At 52.3% G+C, this 21,536-nt stretch overlaps 1 protein-coding gene across 1 annotated transcript in view; it reads left to right on the top strand.

Annotated features, from left to right (window-relative positions):
• EPHB4 (EPH receptor B4) overlaps positions 1-21,016 on the top strand; it is a 48,877-nt gene extending 27,861 nt beyond the window's left edge. The window contains exons 7-16 of the mRNA XM_029580749.1: positions 4,747-4,909; positions 6,379-6,481; positions 7,520-7,584; positions 7,951-8,064; positions 8,402-8,649; positions 9,105-9,320; positions 12,666-12,815; positions 13,914-14,107; positions 16,323-16,478; positions 17,624-21,016. Coding sequence (XP_029436609.1) covers positions 4,747-4,909; positions 6,379-6,481; positions 7,520-7,584; positions 7,951-8,064; positions 8,402-8,649; positions 9,105-9,320; positions 12,666-12,815; positions 13,914-14,107; positions 16,323-16,478; positions 17,624-17,732 — 1,518 coding nt within the window. The 3' untranslated portion in view covers positions 17,733-21,016. The remainder of the gene's footprint in view (positions 1-4,746; positions 4,910-6,378; positions 6,482-7,519; positions 7,585-7,950; positions 8,065-8,401; positions 8,650-9,104; positions 9,321-12,665; positions 12,816-13,913; positions 14,108-16,322; positions 16,479-17,623) is intronic.
• The last annotated feature ends 520 nt before the right edge of the window (positions 21,017-21,536 follow it).

Raw genomic sequence — 21,536 nt, 5'->3', positions numbered from 1 at the left:
GTCTCCTCTGGTATTTTCAGCCCCTGCATTCTCTGCCTTTTGCTGGAGTCTCCTCTGGTATTTTCAGCCCCTGCACTCTCTGCATTTTTAGTCTCCTCTGGTATTTTCAGCCCCTGCGCTCTGCATGTTTAGTCTCCTCTGGTCTTTTCAGCCCCTGTACTCTCTGCATTTTTAGTCTCCTCAAGTATTTTCAGCCTCTGCTTGCTCTGCCATTTCCTGGCGTCTCCTCTGGTATTTTCAGCCCCTGCGCTCTCTGCATTTTGCTGGCGTCTCCTCTGGTATTTTCAGCCCCTGCGCTCTCTGCATTTTTAGTCTCTTCTGGTATTTTCAGCCCCTGCATTCTCTGCCTTTTGCTGGAGTCTCCTCTGGTATTTTCAGCCCCTGCACTCTCTGCATTTTTAGTCTCCTCTGGTATTTTCAGCCCCTGCGCTCTGCATGTTTAGTCTCCTCTGGTCTTTTCAGCCCCTGTACTCTCTGCATTTTTAGTCTCCTCAGGTATTTTCAGCCTCTGCTTGCTCTGCCATTTCCTGGCGTCTCCTCTGGTATTTTCAGCCCCTGCGCTCTCTGCATTTTGCTGGCGTCTCCTCTGGTATTTTCAGCTCCTGCGCTGTCTGCATTTTGCTGGCGTCTCCTCTGGTATTTTCAGCCCCTGCGCTCTCTGCATTTTTAGTCTCCTCTGGTATTTTCAGCCCCTGCCCTCTTTGCCTTTTGCTGGAGTCTCTGGTATTTTCAGCCCCTGCACTCTCTGCATTTTGCTGGAGTCTTCTCTGGTATTTTCAGGCCCTGCCCTCTCTGTATTTTTAGTCTCCTCTGGTATTTTCAGCCCCTGCGTTCTCTGCCTTTTGCTGGAGTCTCCTCTGGTATTTTCAGCCCCTGCACTCTCTGCATTTTTAGTCTCCTCAGGTATTTTCAGCCCCTGCGTTCTCTGCCATTTGCTGGAGACTCCTCTGGTATTTTCAGCCTTTGTGCTCTCTGCATTTTGCTGGAGTCTCCTCTGGTATTTTCAGCCTTTGTGCTCTCTGCATTTTGCCAGTATCTCCTCTGGTGTTCTCAGTAGGATTTGAAAAGTTGATCTAACTTTTTTTTTGTGTGTGTGTCAGAAATCCCCCATGCCTTATCGCACCTCCAAGCACCTGGGCCTTGGAACCTGGGATTTGATCCCCAGCTGTCCAGACACGTCCTGCTTCTTCCTAACATTAAACCCTTTATTGCCGGATTTACTTGGGATTAAATTGCAGGGATGAGACGGTTTTCAGCGTTTGAAGTTGGGGGAGATTATGTTTTTCTTTGTTTTTTTTTTTAGAGGGTGGAAGGAGAGAGCAGAGCTTGCGCTGTTGTTTGAAGGTTTTGTGTGTCTGTCCCTGTGTCCATCTGCGTCGTGTGTCTCTCATTCCCCCGCCTTCCTGTGTGTGTGTGTGTGTGTGTATCTGGTTTTGTCCATCCATGTGTCTGTCCCTGTCTGTCTGTGCCTCTCTCTATGCCATATATCTGTGTGTGTCCCTGTCACTCCCCATCCTCCACCTCATGTGTCTCTGTCTATCTGTCTGTCTTCCCCCATGTCTGTGTATGGGTGCATTAGGCAGGTGAGAAGGGAGAAAGTCAGCTCTTCTCTTGGAAGAACCTTCCTGGTGCAGAAATAAGGGAGGCTCCCTGGGGATAGAGGAAAACCTTTTCAGTGAATGAGGAGGGACAAGGTGACCGGGCTGTCTCACAGGAGAGAGCAGCAACATCAGAGAATCGTGTCCAGATGAGATACCAACATGCAGGGAATAATTCCACCTAGAAGGAAGGATAAAAAAAAAAGCAGGCACGCAGCCACCTCGGTGGTGGATGGCCGATCCGTATGCATCTGTCAGCTTGAGATAAAAAAAAAGAGAGAGCAAGATCCATTGGGAAGAAACCACAATGTCGGTGGCGGAGCTGGGGATTAGAACTGAGGCCCTCGGGAGATAGTGATGCACTCAAGGTGATGGACAGGGAGTCTGCAACAGAGCCAGGGATTATAAGTCCCAGGTTTTCTCCTTTTTTGTAATATGACCCCCTACCCTCTCCACCCCCATCTTCTGTGGGTCATAATGCAACATTGTTTCAGCGTGGGTCTCCTGTGTCATTCTGCTTTTCTGTCACATTGTAACTCTTGGGTAAGGAGCGATGGTGCCTCTGGGGTGGGCGTTTTCCTCGCGTGTGAAGGTGACACTTGTGTCCCTGCATTGCCCCTCTTCTGGTTCTGCTCCCAGAACAAAACCTGCATGGGGGCTCTGAGGATCCGCTCACCAGCTGTCCGTGCTGTATTCATGCTTTGTGAGTATCGATGCCTGTATGGGGACTCTGATGTGGATCTGCTTCCCACCTGTCCGTGCTGTATTCATGCTTTATGTGTATCGGTATGACGCCTGCATGGGAGTTCTGATGAGGATCCACTTGCCAGCTGTCCGTGTTGTATTCACACTTTGTGTATCGGTGCGACGCCTACATGGGAGTTCTGATGAGGATCCGCTTGCCAGCTGTCCGTGTTGTATTCACACTTTGTGTATCGGAATGACACCTGCATGAGGCTCTGATCTGCTTTTTAATTATCTGTACAGTATTCATGCTTTACATGTATTGGTATGATGTCTGCATGGAGTTCTGATGAGAATCAGTTTAGTTGTCCGTGCTGTATCCACGCTTTATGTGTATCAGTGTGATGCCTGCATTGGGGCATTAAAATCATCCATTGTACCTGAAGACTGGAGGGTGGCCAATGTAACCCCAATATTTAAAAAAGGCTCCAGGGGCGATCCGGGTAACTATAGACCAGTGAGCCTGACTTCAGTGCCGGGAAAAATAGTGGAAACTATTCTCAAGATCAAAATCGTAGAGCATATAGAAAGACATGGTTTAATGGAACACAGTCAACATGGATTTACCCAAGGGAAGTCTTGCCGAACAAATCTGCTTCATTTTTTTGAAGGGGTTAATAAATATGTGGATAAAGGTGAACCGGTAGATGTAGTGTATTTGGATTTTCAGAAGGCATTTGACAAAGTCCCTCATGAGAGGCTTCTACGGAAACTAAAAAGTCATGGGATAGGAGGCGATGTCCTTTCGTGGATTACAAACTGGTTAAAAGACAGGAAACAGAGAGTAGGATTAAATGGTCAATTTTCTCAGTGGAAAAGGGTAAACAGTGGAGTGCCTCAGGGATCTGTACTTGGACCGGTGCTTTTCAATATATATATAAATTATCTGGAAAGGAATACGACGAGTGAGGTTATCAAATTTGCAGATGATACAAAATTATTCAGAGTAGTTAAATCACAAGCAGACTGTGATACATTACAGGAGGACCTTGCAAGACTGGAAGATTGGGCATCCAAATGGCAGATGAAATTTAATGTGGACAAGTGCAAGGTGTTGCATATAGGGAAAAATAACCCTTGCTGTAGTTACACGATGTTAGGTTCCATATTAGGAGCTACCACCCAGGAAAAAGATCTAGGCATCATAGTGGATAATACTTTAAAATCATCAGCTCAGTGTGCTGCAGCAGTCAAAAAAGCAAACAGAATGTTAGGAATTATTATGAAGGGAATGGTTAATAGAACGGAAAATGTCATAATGCCTCTGTATCGCTCCATGGTGAGACCGCACCTTGAATACTGTGTACAATTCTGGTCGCCGCATCTCAAAAAAGATATAGTTGCGATGGAGAAGGTACAGAGAAGGGCAACCAAAATGATAAGGGGATGGAACAGCTCCCCTATGAGGAAGGGCTGAAGAGGTTAGGGCTGTTCAGCTTGGAGAAGAGACCGCTGAGGGGGGGATATGATAGAGGTCTTTAAGATCATGAGAGGTCTTGAACGAGTAGATGTGACTCAGTTATTTTCACTTTCGAATAATAGAAGGACTAGGGGGCATTCCATGAAGTTAGCAAGTAGCACATTTAAGACTAATCGGAGAAAATTCTTTTTCACTCAACGCACAATAAAGCTCTGGAATTTGTTGCCAGAGAATGTGGTTAGTGCAGTTAGTGTAGCTGGGTTCAAAAAAGGTTTGGATAAGTTCTTGGAGGAGAAGTCCATTAATGGCTATTAATCAATTATACTTAGGGAATAGCCACTGCTATTAATTGCATCAGTAGCATTGGTGGTTCTTAGTGTTTGGGTAATTGCCAGGTTCTTGTGGCCTGGTTTTGGCTTCTGTTGGAAACAGGATGCTGGGCTTGATGGACCCTTGGTCTGACCCAGCATGGCAATTTCTTATGTTCTTATGAGGATCTGCTCTTCAGCTGTCCATGATTTATTCGTGCTTTATGTGTATTTATGTGATGCCTGCATGAGGCTCTGATCTTTTCATCTGTCCGTGCTGTATTCATGCTTTACGCGTATCAGTGTGATGACTGCATGGGGCTCTGATGAGGATCCGCTCTTCAGCTGTCCGTGCTGTATTTGGTGCAGAGCCTGGGGTTGGGTGGGGTTGCTTGGGGGGGGGGTTCTCTGACAAATTTCCTGATTCACTCAGATTCATGAAGACAGGAGTGGCTAAGCAGGCGAAACCTTCGGAAACTTAGAGAGTAAAACTTCTTTCAGGGAATGAAGTAAAAGTTGGTATGAGACATAACTGATTTGCCTCTGTGTGTATTTCACTTTAAAAAAAAATGTAGATTTTTGCTTGTACTGCTGCTTCACAGGAAAAGGGAATTCAAGAGTTTCATCTTCTCATTTTATATATATATATATATATTTACTCTTTGAATCCACCCAGGGTGTTGATAAAAGCACCACCATGTTTATGAAGACGACAGAGAACAAGGTGCACCTGAGTAATCTGAGGAAGGGAACCATCTATGTGGTGCAGGTGCGGGCCAGGACCGAGGCCGGCTACGGGAGCTTCAGCCACGACAGATACTTTCAGACCCAGAACGAAGGTAAAATGGGAAGGGAGCAGGAACCCGGAAACCCTGACCCTCGCGGATGGAGAGTCCGTGACAGAACCGGGGATTAGAACTCAGTCGCGGGGAGATGAAGCCACTCCCCTGAGGTCACACCCAGAGGGTCAGTGCCAGAGCCGGGGATTAGAACCGAGGCACAGGGAGATACAGCGACTCGCCCCACCCCAGAGATCACACACACACACACACACACACAGCGGATCAGTGGCAGAGCTGGGATTAGAACCGAGGCAGAGGGAGATACAGCGACTCGCCCCTCCCCCCACCCCCACCCCAGAGATCACACACACACAGCGGATCAGTGGCAGAGCTGGGATTAGAACCGAGGCAGAGGGAGATAAAGCGACTCGCCCCCACCCCCACCCCAGAGATCACACACACACACACACACACAGAGGATCAGTGGCAGAGCTGGGATTAGAACCGAGGCAGAGGGAGATAAAGCGACTCGCCCCTCCCCCCCCCCCCCACCCCAGAGATCACACACACACACACACACACAGCGGATCAGTGGCAGAGCTGGGATTAGAACCGAGGCAGAGGGAGATAAAGCGACTCGCCCCCACCCCCACCCCAGAGATCACACACACACACACACACAGAGGATCAGTGGCAGAGCTGGGATTAGAACCGAGGCAGAGGGAGATAAAGCGACTCACCCCCACCCCCACCCCAGAGATCACACACACACACACACACACAGCGGATCAGTGGCAGAGCTGGGATTAGAACCGAGGCGGTGACTGGCAGGCCTCCCGGGCACCTCTGCGTGGACAGGCGCGCGCTTCGCTGGGTGGTCGCGAGGGTGCGCCGAGCCCTGACCTGGAAGCTGTCGGAAGGCTGGGCCCCCCCCCGCCCCCCAGGATTTTTCAATCTGAGCATCAGCAGCCACATCCTCCCCCCCCCCCCCCCCCACCAGCTTACCTGGAGAGAGAACTGGGGGCGAGTTTTTAAATCCCGCAGCAAATTTCCAGCAGGCTCTCTCGGGGGCACATCTGGACTGCTGTGAATGGGAGGATTTCCTCTGCAGGGCGGATCTCACCTCCTGTGTTCTCCCCTTAGCTCTGCAAACCTCCCCTCCCCGGCTGATCCGCGACCTGTTCTAGGATCGTGCAATGCACCTGCACCTTGTCTGCAGCCAGGATTTAGGGTGCTTTGGAGATTTTTTATTTTTTTTAATGGAAGTTGAGAGAAATCTTCCAGGCGTGCATTGGCCGTTGTATTTACTGCTGCATTATTCCGTCCTGCTGGGTTCTTTCATGAGTTTGCTGCTGGGGCATTGTTGGGGTGAACTGACTGGCCCGGGATCTGGGTTGCCAGCGGCTTGCTGAATGCATCACCCCCACCCCCCTTCCCTCCACGAAGAACGTTTTTGGTTTTTTTTTGCGTGTGCGAGTCCCGTGTCCTGTAACCAAGGGCTGCTTCCCCCCCCCCCCTCCCGGCAGAGAGCAATGAGCAGGAAGACCAGGTGGCGCTGATTGCGGGCACGGCCGCCGTGGGCGTGGTCCTGGTGATGGCGGTGATCGTCGTGGCCGTGGTGTGCATCAGGTGAGTGACGCGGGTGACTGGGGCGGGGGAGGGGGTGGGTGTTGTTGTCCCGAGGCCGAACGCTGGTTTGCTGGGCCCCTGGGATGGGCACATCCTGGCTGAGTGACCCTTGTACCATGGCAGAGGACAGGGAGAGATTCGGGGGGGGGGGGGAGAGGCCTCCCCCCCCCCACACACACACACGCTCACTCACACGCACACATTTTTACGTCCTCGTATCCCGTCCCGTCCCCTCCCCCCCCCCCGTGCGGACGCATGCACACCCAAAGTCCGCCACGAACTCGCTCTCTCACGCTGGCCGACCTCTTCCTGCTCACCCTCGCGCACGCTCTCCCACCCTCTCACCTTTGCCCCCTTTTTACATTTTTTTTTTTTTTTTCCCACTTGGCAGTTTCCTCCTTTTGGCTTCCAGCTCAGTCAGAACCAGGGGCCGGGATCTGGCACCCTCGAGCCTTCATTTTTGCCGCCTGCTCAGGAATATTCTCTCCCCTTATTTCCTAGGTCATCCCGGCCGAGGGGGTGGGGTGGGGGTGGGCACCGTGGTTCCCGCCGAAAGCCTGCAACCATGGGCCCGAAATCCGGGCCGCCGAGCTGGGACGCAGAAGACCCCAGCTGGGACTTGAACCCAATTATGGCGCGTGGCAGTGCGCAGCCGCTGAGCCGGCAGACCCCTCCCCCCCCCTCCCTTTCGTTTATTTATTTTACTTATTTATTTTTTAAACCTCCTGCCCCAGAGATACTTGGGACTCGTGGCCCCAGCGCCTGTGGCATTAGCCGCCAGTCCCCGGGGTAAGCTGGAGTGGCCAAAGCACCACAGGGCCAGCCCGGAAGCCATCCCACGGGGGTAGATCCCTGAGGCCCCCCTCCCCCTCCAGGTGCTCCGGGTGGGGAGGGGGACGCGAGATGTCATTTCTTGGTTTTGTAGCCTTTTTATTAAACAGAAATCAAAGTTTTAAAAAAAAATAAAAATTCAAAATCTCTGCTCTTGAGCCAAAACAAACGCTGAGGAATTTTCTGCTGCCCTATTGTTCTGTGCAGGAAACAGGGGAACGGGAGAGAGCCGGAGTACTCGGATAAACACAGCCAATACCTCATCGGCCATAGTAAGTACCCAGAGCCAGGGGCTGGGTTTCCTGACAGCTCCATTGGACAGGGGCCAGAGGAGAGTGGCTTCTGACCCCCCCCCCTCGTGAGGGGGCGGACCTTACCCTCCCCCACCCACCCCCAGTTCCCTGCGGCACCGGTGATCGGATGATCTCCGACGTTATCTGGGCCGCGCACCCCTCCCCAACACTCACCTGCAGAGGGGCTGTTGGCCGCCCAGAGGCAGCAGAAACTGCTCCTGCCTGGGGGAGGGGGGGGGGAGGGGCATTGGCTCCCTTGCGCAGAGAGAGGCAGAAGGTTATTAATAGGTTCTCAGGGTATTGGTTTTAATGATTGGTTTACATCCCATCCTCCCCTCTACCCAGCCACCAAGGTTTACATCGACCCCTTCACCTACGAGGACCCCAACGAAGCCGTGCGGGAGTTTGCCAAAGAGATCGACGTGTCTTACGTGAAGATCGAGGAGGTGATTGGGGCAGGTGAGGATTCCACAAGGGGGCGGGCAGGAGGGCAGCGGCTGAGTCGCATCCTGGATTTTAGGATGCAGGTGGCATCCCCGGTGCTTAGGGGTGGGCCTTGGGACGTAGGAGGGAGAGGGGTAATGGGGGTTAAAGTGGGAAGAGATGGTGAATAAAAGAGGAGGGAGAGGGATGAGGGAGAGACAGGTGAGGGGAGAGAGGAGGGGCAGTGAGCGAGGGAGGAGGCATAAAGCAGGGCCAGAGAAAAAGAAACTTTTTTTTATTTGGGAACTCTCTTGCCGCCCCTTACGGGACGTTCCTCACAGCTCTCTCCCTCCCGTCCCCCACCACCATCCAGGGGAATTCGGCGAGGTGTGCCGCGGCCGGCTGAAGGTCCCCGGCAAGAAGGAGAACTGCGTGGCCATCAAGACGCTGAAGGGCGGCTACACGGAAAAGCAGCGACGGGAGTTCCTGAGCGAGGCCAGCATCATGGGGCAGTTTGATCACCCCAACATCATCCGGCTGGAAGGGGTCATCACCAACAGCTGCCCCGTCATGATCATCACCGAGTTCATGGAGAACGGGGCCCTGGACTCCTTCCTCAGGGTGAGTCGCGCGGGGCGGGAAGGGCTCTAGGAACCAAAAATGTTTCTCCACCTACAGAGGAGACTGGCTTTGAGGGCTGTCTTCATGAACACGAGAAGGTCCCGAAGGCGATCGGGCTGCCCTGGGAACAGGCCGAGCAGTAACGGGGCTCCACATTAAAGCAGGAAAGATTTAGGGTAGACGCCAGGACGGGAGGTGGGTATAGATGTACCACTTGTCTCCCAGCTGAGAGGTCTTCCTGAGGCTGAAGTGTTGACCATCTTAAGAGAAAGTGGAGAAAAACTGTAAGCCTCACAAGTGAAGGGTGAGGGACTTGCGTATCTCATGAATGCCTTTATTGTGACCTTATATTGACCGCACTTTGGTGCCGTGCAAGCCCCTTTCCTGAGGAGGGGAGAGCCCAGATAAAGGGTCTGGCGTTTTCAGGGTTTTTACGCCTCTCTTGTGTTCCGCAGCTGAACGACGGGCAGTTCACACCCATCCAGCTGGTGGGCATGCTGCGGGGCATTGCTTCGGGCATGAAGTACCTCTCCGACATGAGCTACGTCCACCGGGACCTGGCCGCCCGCAACATCCTTGTCAACAGCAACCTGGTGTGCAAAGTCTCGGACTTCGGCCTGTCTAGGTTCCTGGAGGAGAACTCCTCGGACCCCACCTACACCAGCTCACTGGTACGTTATGGGGGAGCCGCTGGCCGGGGGAAGGTAGGGGGGGAGAGACAGGAATCGCCAGACAATCCCTTTGCCGCAGGCAGGTCAGCTCCCGCTCCCGAGGCATGCTGGGACCTAGGGCCTCTTTTCAAGCAGAATGCCGGGGCAACCACGGCTGGGCCAGCACTGCAGCCTGGGTCCTCTTCCCGCCTCACTTTCTTCTTTATCCATCAGGGGCACATGGGGAGTTACAGCAATAACATCATCAACCACCAGCTCAACAACCAAACACATCCGCACAAGCACTAAAAAGATTGCCTTCTTACTCTATTTACCATAGCCCCCATTTATTAACTGCTCTTGGATGGTCTTCCTTGTTAAAAAAAAAAACCTAAAAAGAATATTTAAAAAAAACATGTTGCAACATAGAAATGTCTTCCAAATACGTCTTCAGTGTTCCGATCTTCGGAGCAACGCATCTCTATTGGAAGACTATTCCGTAATTTTGGGACAGAGCACCGGAAAGCTCTCTTCTCCTCTTCTAACACACAACCTTAACAAAATAACGATCCCCCCCCAAGAACAGCTCAGCGCCCGGTTACGCAAATAGCAGCACAAGGTCCCCTGCACCCCAGCCTCTTCAAGCCTTGACGGCTGAAACGTATATTCTGAATTCTACAGTGCAGATCGGCTGATAAATACGGGACCGTTGTAGTGCGTTCGGAACGGTCCGCAGACCACGCTGGCCTCTCCGCGGCAGACCCGTAGCCTCGTCTACTGGTAAACTAGTGCAGGTGCGATTCTCACCAAATCTTTTTCACAACGGGTGGCCAGAACTGATGAAACCGGACACGCACTGCTGCCCGACCTACGTGGGATTGTTGTCCATCCACTGTCACTCTGAGCTCCCAGGCTCCCGTGCCCCCTTCCTGAACGACTCTCTTTAGAAAGCCAGGTCGCCCCTGCTTTCGCAGTATTCGGTTCCGGCCCATTTATTTGGTTCCGGCCCATTTCCTGTCACCCCGTCTCTCTTTATCGCTTGCAGACGTTCAGCCAGATTTGCCAGGGCTTCAACCTGCTTAATTCCCCCGCGCCCTCCCACGGTAAATTAAAGCTGAGTGTGGGCAGCACAAAGTGACTCCGAATTGCTTTATCAGTTTCCCCCGTTGGTCTGAGAGACAAGTTTGAATAACATTGGGCAAGTAATCGACCCTTAGGGGCCTGCCTGCCCCCCAGCACTGGCCTTGGTTGAGATTTCAAATTACCCAGCACAGTTACTTGGCATCAATCCCTTAAAAGAAAAACCAGAATCACTCCAGAGTCGCTCCTGACGGACTCTTGTGCCCCTCAACCCCGTCGGCAGGCACATCGTGACCGAGCGTGCCAGGCAGCAAGCGGACGCAGGACCAGCAACGCAGCATCACCTTTAGCCAGGTCAGTTACTGCACTGCCAGGTGAGGTGGGCCCACAGCCTCAGGCCCCTTATCCCAATCTAAAACCCAGACCGAAGCAGGACCAAATAGTCCAGCCCGCTTTCAAACGAGCCGGCACCTGCACCAGAACAGGCTGCGCTAGTAACTCGCCCGTCGAGAATTGCTGGGGGCCCGGGCTGGGCGTTTCGCCTTCAGTTAACGAAGCAGCGAATTCCTGCTTTCGCCAGACCTGCGGCGGGCGCTTAATCGGCACCCGCTGGAGGGCAGGGATTGGAAACCAGGTGGGTAAGATGCTCCGCCACAGTCACCCCCAGTCCAGTAAAAGGGGGGAAAAAAAAGATTCGCTCTCTTCAGCCCCCTCCTCCAGCACGTCCGCTCCTGAAGGTCTCTCCGTGACTTTTGTCTGAGAAATCGCGCTGCAGAATGCTCGCAGGACTTCGCTCCCCGGCCGGGGGGGGGGCCTATTTTGGTATTTCCTTTTTCCAGTGGCTCGGAGGGCTTAAGTTTTGTCTTTTTTTTCTCTCTGTAAAAATGGCCTCTTTGAATTTGTACGCCTCCCACCTTTTGCACTCTTCTTCCGTTCCCTGCTTTCCTTTCACTTTTTCGTGTGAGCGCACTAACTCCTGCTTAAACTGCTGGGTGAAGGCGGGGTGGCGTTTTTTCTTCAATGCTATAAGCTGTCTTATCTGGTGCCTGTTCTGTCTCCCGTTTCCACCAACGTGATTTGTCATCCAAATTAGCACATCTCAATAATTCATCCACCGCCGGCACCTCCTCCGGCAGCTTAATTGGATCCATGAGGTCTTTACTACGATATAATCCTTACTTGCCCTTGGTTTCTTAGAGAACGGGCTATCTTAACTGCCCGTCTTAACGTGATTAAATGATTCTGGGGCCTCCGTACCCGGTATATTAGGTCCCACCCACCCCCACCCCCACCATCACAAAGCTCTGTTGAACGGTCACCAGGAAACATCCATCAAACGGCCTGAGGATGAGTGTTTTAACCTCACCGGCGATGACCTGAATTCTAACAAAAGTAACCCCACGCAGTTCCCACTACTGGTTGGGTGGAGGCTGGAGGTCCATCAATAGACTTCATCCACCTTCAGAGGAAGGCGCAAACGGGATGCAGGCAACTCATCCTCCCTAATTCCTTTCAGACCTCCAGATCTGGAGGGGGTCTGCCCCCCCTAGCATGGCGATTTTTTTCCCCCCAAGTCCAGTCACAATGTTTTGAATAAAGAATACCTTCCTCCTGAAGGGGATGAAATCTCTTATGCCCTTACCCCCGAAGGACTACTGACTATTCCCGCAACACGGAGCGCACAACCGGCGCAAATAAGAAATCGAGTATTCGCCATAGCGGGTCCAGCGCTCTGGAATTCTCTGCCCGAGACATTACATTTCGTACCGGATGGAAAGAGATTTAAACGAGAATTGAAGACGTGGCTGTTCAGGAATGCTTATAATTTGACCTAGATACATTGGAATATACGGAACCACGGCGACAAGAAGGATAAAAGATAACAATCAAAACGTACGAAAGAAGGCGAGATTTTCAAAGCAACCCACCGACTAAGATGTGAAAAAACTATCGTATCGATTTAATCAGACGTACACCGACACACGTACTAGACAGTGAATCAGGAAATTTAACTTGATAGATATCAGTGCCTACCTGTGATTACCACCCGTCCCCAATCTTTGTTTAATGTCACCTTGTAAACCGTTGTGATCATTACATGGGACGACGGTATATACGATGTCTAAATAAATAAATTAAATATTAAGGTGGCCCGTGTGATCCCTGCAGGGACGTTCGATCCCGCGTAAATGGACCCAGCTTGGGCTCATCTTCCAACGTCCGCAGCCTTGGGCGGGATCACGCGCATATAACGGCTTCTGTCTCTCCCTCCCTTCCCCCCCGCAGGGTGGGAAGATCCCGATCCGCTGGACAGCGCCAGAGGCCATCGCATTCCGGAAGTTCACCTCCGCCAGCGACGCCTGGAGCTACGGCATCGTCATGTGGGAAGTGATGTCGTTTGGAGAGAGGCCCTACTGGGACATGTCGAATCAGGACGTAGGTGTCCAGCGCGCCGCCCGATAGAATTTTATTTTTGTTTTTCCGTAGGAACCGATACTGGGATCTTGTTGCCAGGAGTCCTCGTCCACAACCACGGGGGGGGGGGGGATTTTCTGCTATTTTAAAGGCGCTTACTCCCCCCCCCCCCCTCCTGCTGTCCCTAGTTTGGGGTCGTTGCAGTGACAGTCCTGGGGTGGGGCTATGCAACAGGACTCCTTCCGGATCCCCGTAGTGTGGGCTCTAAATCCGGCCACAGGTAGTTGCCCTTTTAAAGATGACCATGACTCTCACCCCTCCAGGGGCTGTGAGTGCTGCTTCCGCAGAATCCCTAGTCCCTGCCCACTTGAGGGGCAGAAGACCCGATGCGGGAATCGAATCGAGGACCTTTCGTATGAAAGTGCACGGCCGTTACCTCTGAATCCTTGGGCCTGGCCTGGAATTTTACCATTCCTTCATCTTCCCCTAGGGTTACTACGGCCGACTGGCTCTGCCTCGTTGCACTCATGGAGGTGTGGTTCTGATTTTCCCATTGATTTCCTTAAAAAAAAAAAAAAAAAAGTGAACTACAAATCCTTTTATGCAATGGGGCAAAACAAAAACCAGGATGGGATTGGCCTGTTCGGTTGACCTAAGATGGCCACCCAGTAATACCATCCACCCCCCACGCCAAGGGCATAATCGTCACTGAACGTGGGTATCCGCGGTCTGCTTCAGTGGGACACGGTTGTCAGGGAGACCTCGTTTAGTGAGTTCGATTGCGCCCGTAGACCCCAGTTTGGGCAGCACTGGATGAAGACGTGCCACGTGCCATTCTTCCTGCTTTAAAGGGACATTTCTGCACCCACCCAGACCTGCACCCAGAGCATTCTGGGAAGAGGGAGGCGGAGCGAGAACCTCTGGGGGGCGCTGCCGAACTGAAGCGGGTAACGTGGAGGGGGGGGTCACTAGATCTCGCATGTTACCTTGACCGGAAATCTGTCCTGGATAAAAGGGGACAGCGTCTCCTGAACGGGGGGCGGGAATTGTACTGATAAAGGGGATAGGATCTTTGCTGGCAGGACCTGTAATCTCTCTCGCCTTCCCTTCGTTTCCCAGGTCATCAATGCCATAGAGCAGGATTACCGCCTGCCCCCACCCCCGGACTGCCCCACCTCGCTGCACCAGCTCATGCTGGACTGCTGGCAGAAGGACCGCAACGCCCGTCCGCGCTTTCCCCAGGTGGTCAGCGCCCTGGACAAGCTGATCCGCAACCCGGCCAGCCTGAAGATCGTCTCCCGGGAGAACGGCGGGTAAGGAGGCTGGAGAAGCTGCGCCGGGTACCGCCCCACCCGTCCCCCCTCCCCCGCTCCCGCCGTGGCTTCTCACGCCGTCGCCTTGAGCCCTCGTGCGCGGCTGGGCGAGGCTGTCTGCCGGCGCGTCCCTGAGTGCGCACGCGAGCGGGCATCGGGACCGTGCGCGGGGGCATCCGGTTTGGCGCGCGCGGGGTTTTTTCCCCCCCCCCGTGCGCGCTCGGGCGGGCCCACTTTGCGCGCAGGTGTGGGTCCTGCGGGTGTCCGCGTGCACCTTCGCCTGCGTGTGCTGTATGTTTTTTGGCGTGCGTGCCTGTGTGCTCGGGGGTGGGGGCTCTCTCTTGTGCGCCGGCGCCGCCTGTGGGTTTCTCGGCCTCTTCCAATGATAAAAGTCTTCCCTGAGCTCGGCGCCGGGCTCCTCCTTCCATTACCCGTAAGAGCGGGGGCGGGGGGAGGAGCGGAGGTCAAACACGAGGTGAGCGTGGGCGGTTTGGAGGGCAGGAAAGGAGGATGAGGCTCGGCGCGGCGCTGGCTGCGCTTGCCCAGATGTTTCCATCTTAAGTGATGCAGACCCTGGTGCCACCTTTCCCCCCCACGGGACCGTTTCGGCCTTCCTTTCCTCCCCGCTGACCCTCTTGATACCGCTTGGGGTTTCCAGATCAGCGAGGGAGAAGGCTGAGTGGGCCCTGGGTTTACACTCGGGGAGGTTCATCTTTACTCTTCATTTCCTTGGTTTATGGCACATTCTCCCAACAGGAGAGCTCAGATTGTGCGACAGCAGTGTGCTTGACCTTAGATACCGAGACCAAGATTAAAAAAAAAAAAAAGCTGACCTCCTAAGTTGGGCTCCTGTTTTTCAGTCGGACTGAGCGGCCTAAGTTTTCAGCTGAAAATTCACGTAATTTAGGCCTGCTCTTCATGTGCCAGATCAGGCTCCTAAATCAGGTGCAGTTCTGACAGTCTGTGCTGAGCTCCTACCTCTTCTCCCCCTCCTAACTCCCCACTTTTTAGGCTTCTCAAATTTAGTTTCCTACTGAGACAAGAAGGTCTCTATTCAAAAGCATTTATAGCTCGGATGTTAGCCAGCTGAAGGAAGTGATGGGCACTCCTCCGACTGAATTCTGGCCGACCCATAAGTTAGGGGTGTCCTGGGGGGCGCAAGCCAGAGAGCTGTCTTAATGTTAGCCGGTTCTAGTTAGCAGCCTCACCATCGCGTGTTCCTCCAACGTTTATCTGGCTAACTTTGCGTGTCTGGACAGTGCCTGAATATGGAACTCTAGGTTCCTAAATTTAGCGCTGAGTGTCCAGTGGAAAGGATGTAGGTGCTACGTACAGAGCTTTCATAGGACTCGTGTTACTGGTCAGAGTTGAAGGCTGCTTCAGAGAGCCAGGTTTTCACCAGTTTGCTGAGGGATGGGAGCTCTGGAGCGAGTCCCGTGGAAGGTGGTAAGGAGTTCCGCAAGATCGGGGGCATGCTGGGACTTGTAGTTCATTTCTTAAGAAGGCAGAACTACGAATCCCCCCAGCATGCAGTGGGTGGAAAACACCAGGACTGGCTCGGCCTCTCACTGTTGAGCTGTTTGGTACCCCCCCCCCCCCCCCACCAAGTTTGGAAGAGCATCAGGTCAGAGTTGGGCAGGAGGACAGACACGGGGCTTTGGAGAGGGGGCAGAGCATGGGAGGCGTCACAACTGGCGTGTGAACGGCCCTTGTGATACCGCCAGCCCCAGGAGATGAAGGTACTTTAATTACACTGCTAGCAATCTTGATTTGAACCAGATGGAAATGGATACCTGCCCTGTACACCATGTCCTTGTATATCAGCCCCCTCCATCTCTCTCTCTCTCTCTCTCCTTTTGCCTTCCCTATCTCCACATCCTCATTCTTGTCCAGGTGTGCAATAGGAAGACGTGCCCCGTTCGCTTCCTCATATTACAGCCCGAGAGCACTCCTGGCAGTATCCAGGCTGACTTGACTGCGCCTCACAGGGCAGTCGTCCCCCCCCCTCCCCCACACTGCACATACTTCCACCCAACACCACATGGCTTCAAGGCAGTCACTTAACCTCCCTTCCCTCATGCAGAACACGGGTAAGCTCTTCGGGGAAGAGACACCACCAGATGTCCATGTTATCTCTCTCATACAGGCTAGAAGGTGTCATTGTCGGCATAGCAAGGAGGGCTTAAATCTGATTTTTCTCTCCCTGCCCCCCTAGGCCGTCTCATCCCCTCCTGGACCAGCGAGTGCCACATTACTCTTCCTTCGGCTCCGTGGGTGAGTGGCTTCAGGCCATCAAGATGGGTCGCTACGAAGAGAACTTCCTGAACGCCGGCTTCACTTCCTTCGAAGTCATCAGTCAGATCTCTGCAGAGTAAGATCCCCCTTTTTTTTGGTTGGCATTAACGTCCCACTACCACCATCCCCGAGCCAGGGAAGGGGATGGCTGCAGAGCTTTCAGAGGGTTGTATTGAGGAGGCTGGGGCCGTTAGCCTTAGGGTTACCGCAGTCCAGCATTGGCCGAAAGCTTCAGGAGGATGGACTTGCAGGGAGGTGCTGGGAGGTGCTGGGGATCCCTCAGGGGAGAAGCTGCTTCTTGATGTGTTAAATATATTTTTATTTTTTTTTTATTGAATTACAACAATCACTGGCTATAAAGTTCCCGTTCCTTGCATTGGTTTTGCAATAAAACCTACTGTATTAATGCATTTTACAGAAACAAATCCCTTTACTTCTACCTCCCTTGTACAGAGTACAAGCTTTTTGTAAAAGAAAAAAAAAAAGCCCGTGGAAATTAGAATCGAGTCAAATTTAAATCGCAATTTGGGCGCCTGTTGTAGCTGGCAAAGATTGGGTACCCAACTGGATAGGCTGAGCCTGAAGGGAAGAGCAGCAGCCGTAAGCAGCAAATGCTGCGCAGCTCCTCTCCTGCCAGCCTGTGCGGGGGGTGTCAGCCTCGCCCCCTCTAAGAAGAAGACCCATTTTAGTAGCTGAAAGGGACGGCAGGGGTGCTGCGAGCCGCTGAAAACGCCTGTCTGCAATTGGGAAAACGCTGCGTACAAAAAAAAAAAAACAAACCCCCGAATAGGGCCGGCCTGACGAAATATGAACGCAGCGGAGGGAGAGAGTGGCCGAGCAGCTGGAGGAAACAGTTCCCTTTTAGGAGTCTAGGGAATGTTTTCCATATTAAGGAAATAAAGAAATGAATAAATAGAGCTTGAGCTTCCCAGTATTGAATTTAGTTGTGGTTTTTTTTTGTTGTTGTTGTTGTTTTTATGGTAACTTTAATATTTTAAAGGCTAGCAGCAGGCTCGGATCGATCCAGTTGTTGCTCTGCGCAGGCGGCATCTGAGCTAAATGTGTTTTTTATTTAGGTGGTTCAATGTTTCTAGGGGCAGGGGGCGGAGGGGAGGTGCGGGGGATGGGAAGAGACATTTTTGAAGGCACTGAATTAAACATTCTTTTTTTTTTGTTTTTGCTTTCCCTCTCTCTCTCTCTCTCTCTCTCTTCCCTCCTCAGAGACCTCCTCCGAGTCGGGGTGACGCTGGCTGGCCACCAAAAAAAGATCCTTGCCGGCATCCAGCTCCTGCAGTCGCAGGGAAAAGCGCCTGCCGCGGTGCGGTACTGACGGAGAAGGGAGGAAAGGGGAGACGGTTCCTGTGTCCCCACCACCACCACCAGCACTACCACCACCACCATGCGTGTCCTCTCTCCCCCCCCCCCCTCCAGCTGGGCTCCTGCGGTTGGGGAGATTTACGTGCATGCTTGCCTTCCCCCTATCTTAGTATGCCTCCCCCCCCCCCCCCCGGCTCTGAGGAAGGAGTGGGGGGGGGGGAGCACTTTGGCCATGCTGAAAAGGCATTGGAGGCATCTTAAATTTGGGAGGGGGGGGGGAGAAGGCTGCCACTTCCCTCCCCAGCACAACTGACCAGGCTGCTCCGGTCCTGATTTTGCCCCGTTGCCTGCCTGGATCCTGATTGACTTCAGCCCTTGCCTGCGATGGGGCAAATTCCGGACTAGATCGGCGTGCGCAGGGGCCCCTGTGGTAAGGGGGCAGCATCTCGGTGGGGGAGGGAGCGAGGGCTCTTTGCTGGCTCCCATTGTTGCTTCCTTCTGTTTTGGAGATGGAAGGGGGACGAGGCTGGGGGAAGACCCCCTTTCCCTGGAAAGGACGGCCTGACTTTATTCCACAGGTGGGGAGTGGATAAAATAAAATACAATTTTTAGTTTTTATAATCTGGGGGGGGGGGAGGGTTAGCCCACTTTTCCAAATAATGCTTAAGGTGGCTTACAGCATTGTTTAGTAATTCAGGTACAGCAAGTCCCTTCCCCCAAGCACCTGCAACTTAAGTGGGTTCCCAGGGCAACGGGAGATAAAGTGACTGGCCTGAGAGGTCACACCGGAGTGTCAGGGGGAAACGAAGGAGCAGAGCCCGGCTTTTCCCCGCTTCTCAGCCCCATTGCGCTAATCTTAGGCCTCTCCTGTACACTGCGTAGACCAGTGGGATAGTGGGGTGGTGTCCCCTGAGGTACAGGCTGAGCCAGTCGTAGTTTTAACTCCCCCCACCCCCTCCATTGCGTTGCAAGAGACCTGAACGTTTTGGCTTTTCTTTAAGGCACAAACTACAAGTCCCAGCATGCACCAAGGGTGAAATTCAAAATGGGTTCCGACCCTCTCCAATAACCCATCAATCACCTGGGGACCCTACTTCAAGTACCCGCCTCTGTCTTTCTTCCTCTTTCCTTAATACCCAACACCCCCCACTTCCCCCCCACCACCACAAATAAAATTGTCTCTGCTCCGCCCCGTAAGAATCTGGGAGGTAGGGATGGGAGATGTTTTATTAATTCAAGATGCTGAAAATGTTTCTTGGGGTGTGTTGTTTTTATTCTTTGTTTGTTTATTTTCTTAACCGAGTTATTTTTGCTCTTTATTTCTTGATTTAATGAGAGTTTTGAGGGGAAAGGGTTTGGACAATACATCGGGGATGGCAGCTTGTGCCCAGGGACAGAAAAAGGAAGCATCAGCTGCTATGGCACGGCCCCTCTCTCTCCCTCTCCACCATGATGAGAAACGTTGAAGGGGAGGCAACAGGGGAAGAATCCCCACCGCTCCCTTCCTGCTACTTGAAGCCAAATGGACCTTTAGTGGCGTAGCAGCAGTGACATTCTCGGCAGAGCAGGAAGTGACATCATAACTGGGTGACAGCGGGCCCCAGGCCTAGCTTTGTTGTACATTTAAGCTTTTTTTTTTTTTTTTGGTTTGTTATTTCGTGTTTAATTCCCTTTGGTCTTCATATTGAAGGCCTCTCCTATCTCTCCGTGAACCAAATTATGAACTGGGAACTGTAAATGAGTACTTTGTGAAAGCCAAAATGTTTTTTTCCTGTGGACTTTTATCGATCAAGAAGAACATTACCCTAGACGGAAAATGGAGATACAACTTCTTGCTATGGTGCCTTTCTCTGTACGCTGTGACCAAATGAGAACTGTGTTTAAAGATAACACTTTTTTTTTTTTTTTAATTTCCTCCCTTGTGAGGATTCCTATCATTTCCACCTCTGTTCTGGGACTTGTCTTCTCTAACTCAGAAGAGGAGGAGGAGGAGGAAGATGGCGGAATATCCCAGAATGCAAAGCGTGGCCAGGCAGTGAACTGGCTCTGGTTTCACTTCCTACTTTCCCCTTAGAAACAGAACAAGATGGAGTGAATGATGGAAACTGAGCACATTGATACGAACTCCACGGGGTAGTTTTACCCATGGGGTTTGCACCAATAGTCAAGTCAAAGCTACGTGGCGTAGTTTTCCTTGGATTATTGTCCTCTCCTACCCCCAAAGCACCTGCACAAATTTGCATCTGCTTTTCATCCAGGTACATTTTTTTTTTTTTAGGCAAAATAACCCATGCAGTTTTGAATATCCAAAACGAGGTGCATAGTTATGAGCACCGACCCTTGCCCCACCAGAATCCACTTCCACGATACGTGGGTAAATAGCGTGTGTTAGCATAGGCCCGGTATTTTTTTACCGGTGGGAAATAAAAAGCACATTTCCATGGCTAAAATGCCCCCCCCCCCTTTTTAAATCCATTTGAAATGGCTTTCCTTAGGGCCATCCCCACACAATCTGCTAAACCTATCTCAGCCTCCGCAGTGATTCACCAGCTCACCCCTCCCCCGGCAGCGCTTTGGGGGCCCTTCTGTCCTCTTACTACCCATAACAGAAGGGGGGAGGGGGAGGTACCGGCGGTTAAGACGGTAAGCAACGTGCTGGGCAGACTGGCTGGACCATTTGGCCTTTTTCTGCCGTCATTGGCTATGTCAGTGTACGAGAGGAAGGACCGATTAGCTCAGATTATACAAAACTTTGGATCATCTCCGTTTTGCTGCAGGCAACGTTGGGCATTTATCACCCCTGGGCCGTGGCTCCGCTGCTGCCCGTGCGCTGCCGAAAGCCACTGTGGCTGATTTTTTTTTTTTTTTTTTGCCGTCGAGCCCTTTGCTCTCCTCCTCCTCCTCCTGCCGCCATCTTGAAAGGGTGCGCTGGGGCCCTCGATCCGCGGCCTTCGTTCACAACTCCGAGCCCTTTCCTGGGGAAACGAACTTCCTGGAATCAGGATGCGCTCTCCTGCACGGGCGGAAACGGAGGGAAGGGGGGGGGGCACAGATTAGCCCTCAGCATGGAAAACTCAAACCGCAGTGACCTCTCCTCGCCCCTGCCTTTCCAGCGCCCTGTGTTTTTTTTGTTTTTTTAATTTCTCGCTCTGTCGCTGGCTCGGTTTCTTTCATTTGCAAAGGAAGCTGTGTAAAACCTGTATATACGTTGTTCAAATTTGTGAGTACCATGTTCAATGTTTTGATTTTTTTTTTTTCTAATTAAATTATTTGATAATAAAACACAACAGAAAGGCGGATCCTCTCCATTTATGGACAGCGTCAGGCCCATGCAATAAGGTTCGCCCAGCCTAGCGCACGTTTCAGACACACAATCAGGCCAATACAGTACAGTGCGCTCCAGCGGAGCGCAGTTAGCCTGCATTTGGCTGTGCGTTTTCGACGCGCTAGCTTTACTCCTTATTCAGTAAGGGGTAATAGCGTGTTGAAAACGCGCGGCCAACTCTCTCCCCCCCCCCCCCCCCCCCCGAAACTAATAGCGCCCGCAACATGCAAATGCATATTGATGGCCCTATTAGTTATTCCCGCATGATCCAGAAAGCAAAATGTGCAGCCAAGCCACACGTTTTACTCTCAGAAATTAACTCCTGCCGGCACCGGGAAAGCGTACAGAAAAAAACTGCTTTTCTATACACCCTCCGACAATATCATAGCGATATTAAGTCGGAGGCCCCAAAATTTAAAAAAAAATTTAAATCGACAGGCGGCTCGCGGGTTGAAAGATGGACGCTCAATTATGCCGGCGTCCGTTTTCTGA

Source organism: Rhinatrema bivittatum, chromosome 16, assembly GCF_901001135.1.
Source record: "Rhinatrema bivittatum chromosome 16, aRhiBiv1.1, whole genome shotgun sequence".
NCBI classification, from domain to species: Eukaryota; Metazoa; Chordata; class Amphibia; order Gymnophiona; family Rhinatrematidae; genus Rhinatrema; species Rhinatrema bivittatum.
This window is presented reverse-complemented; position numbering and strand designations above follow the sequence as displayed.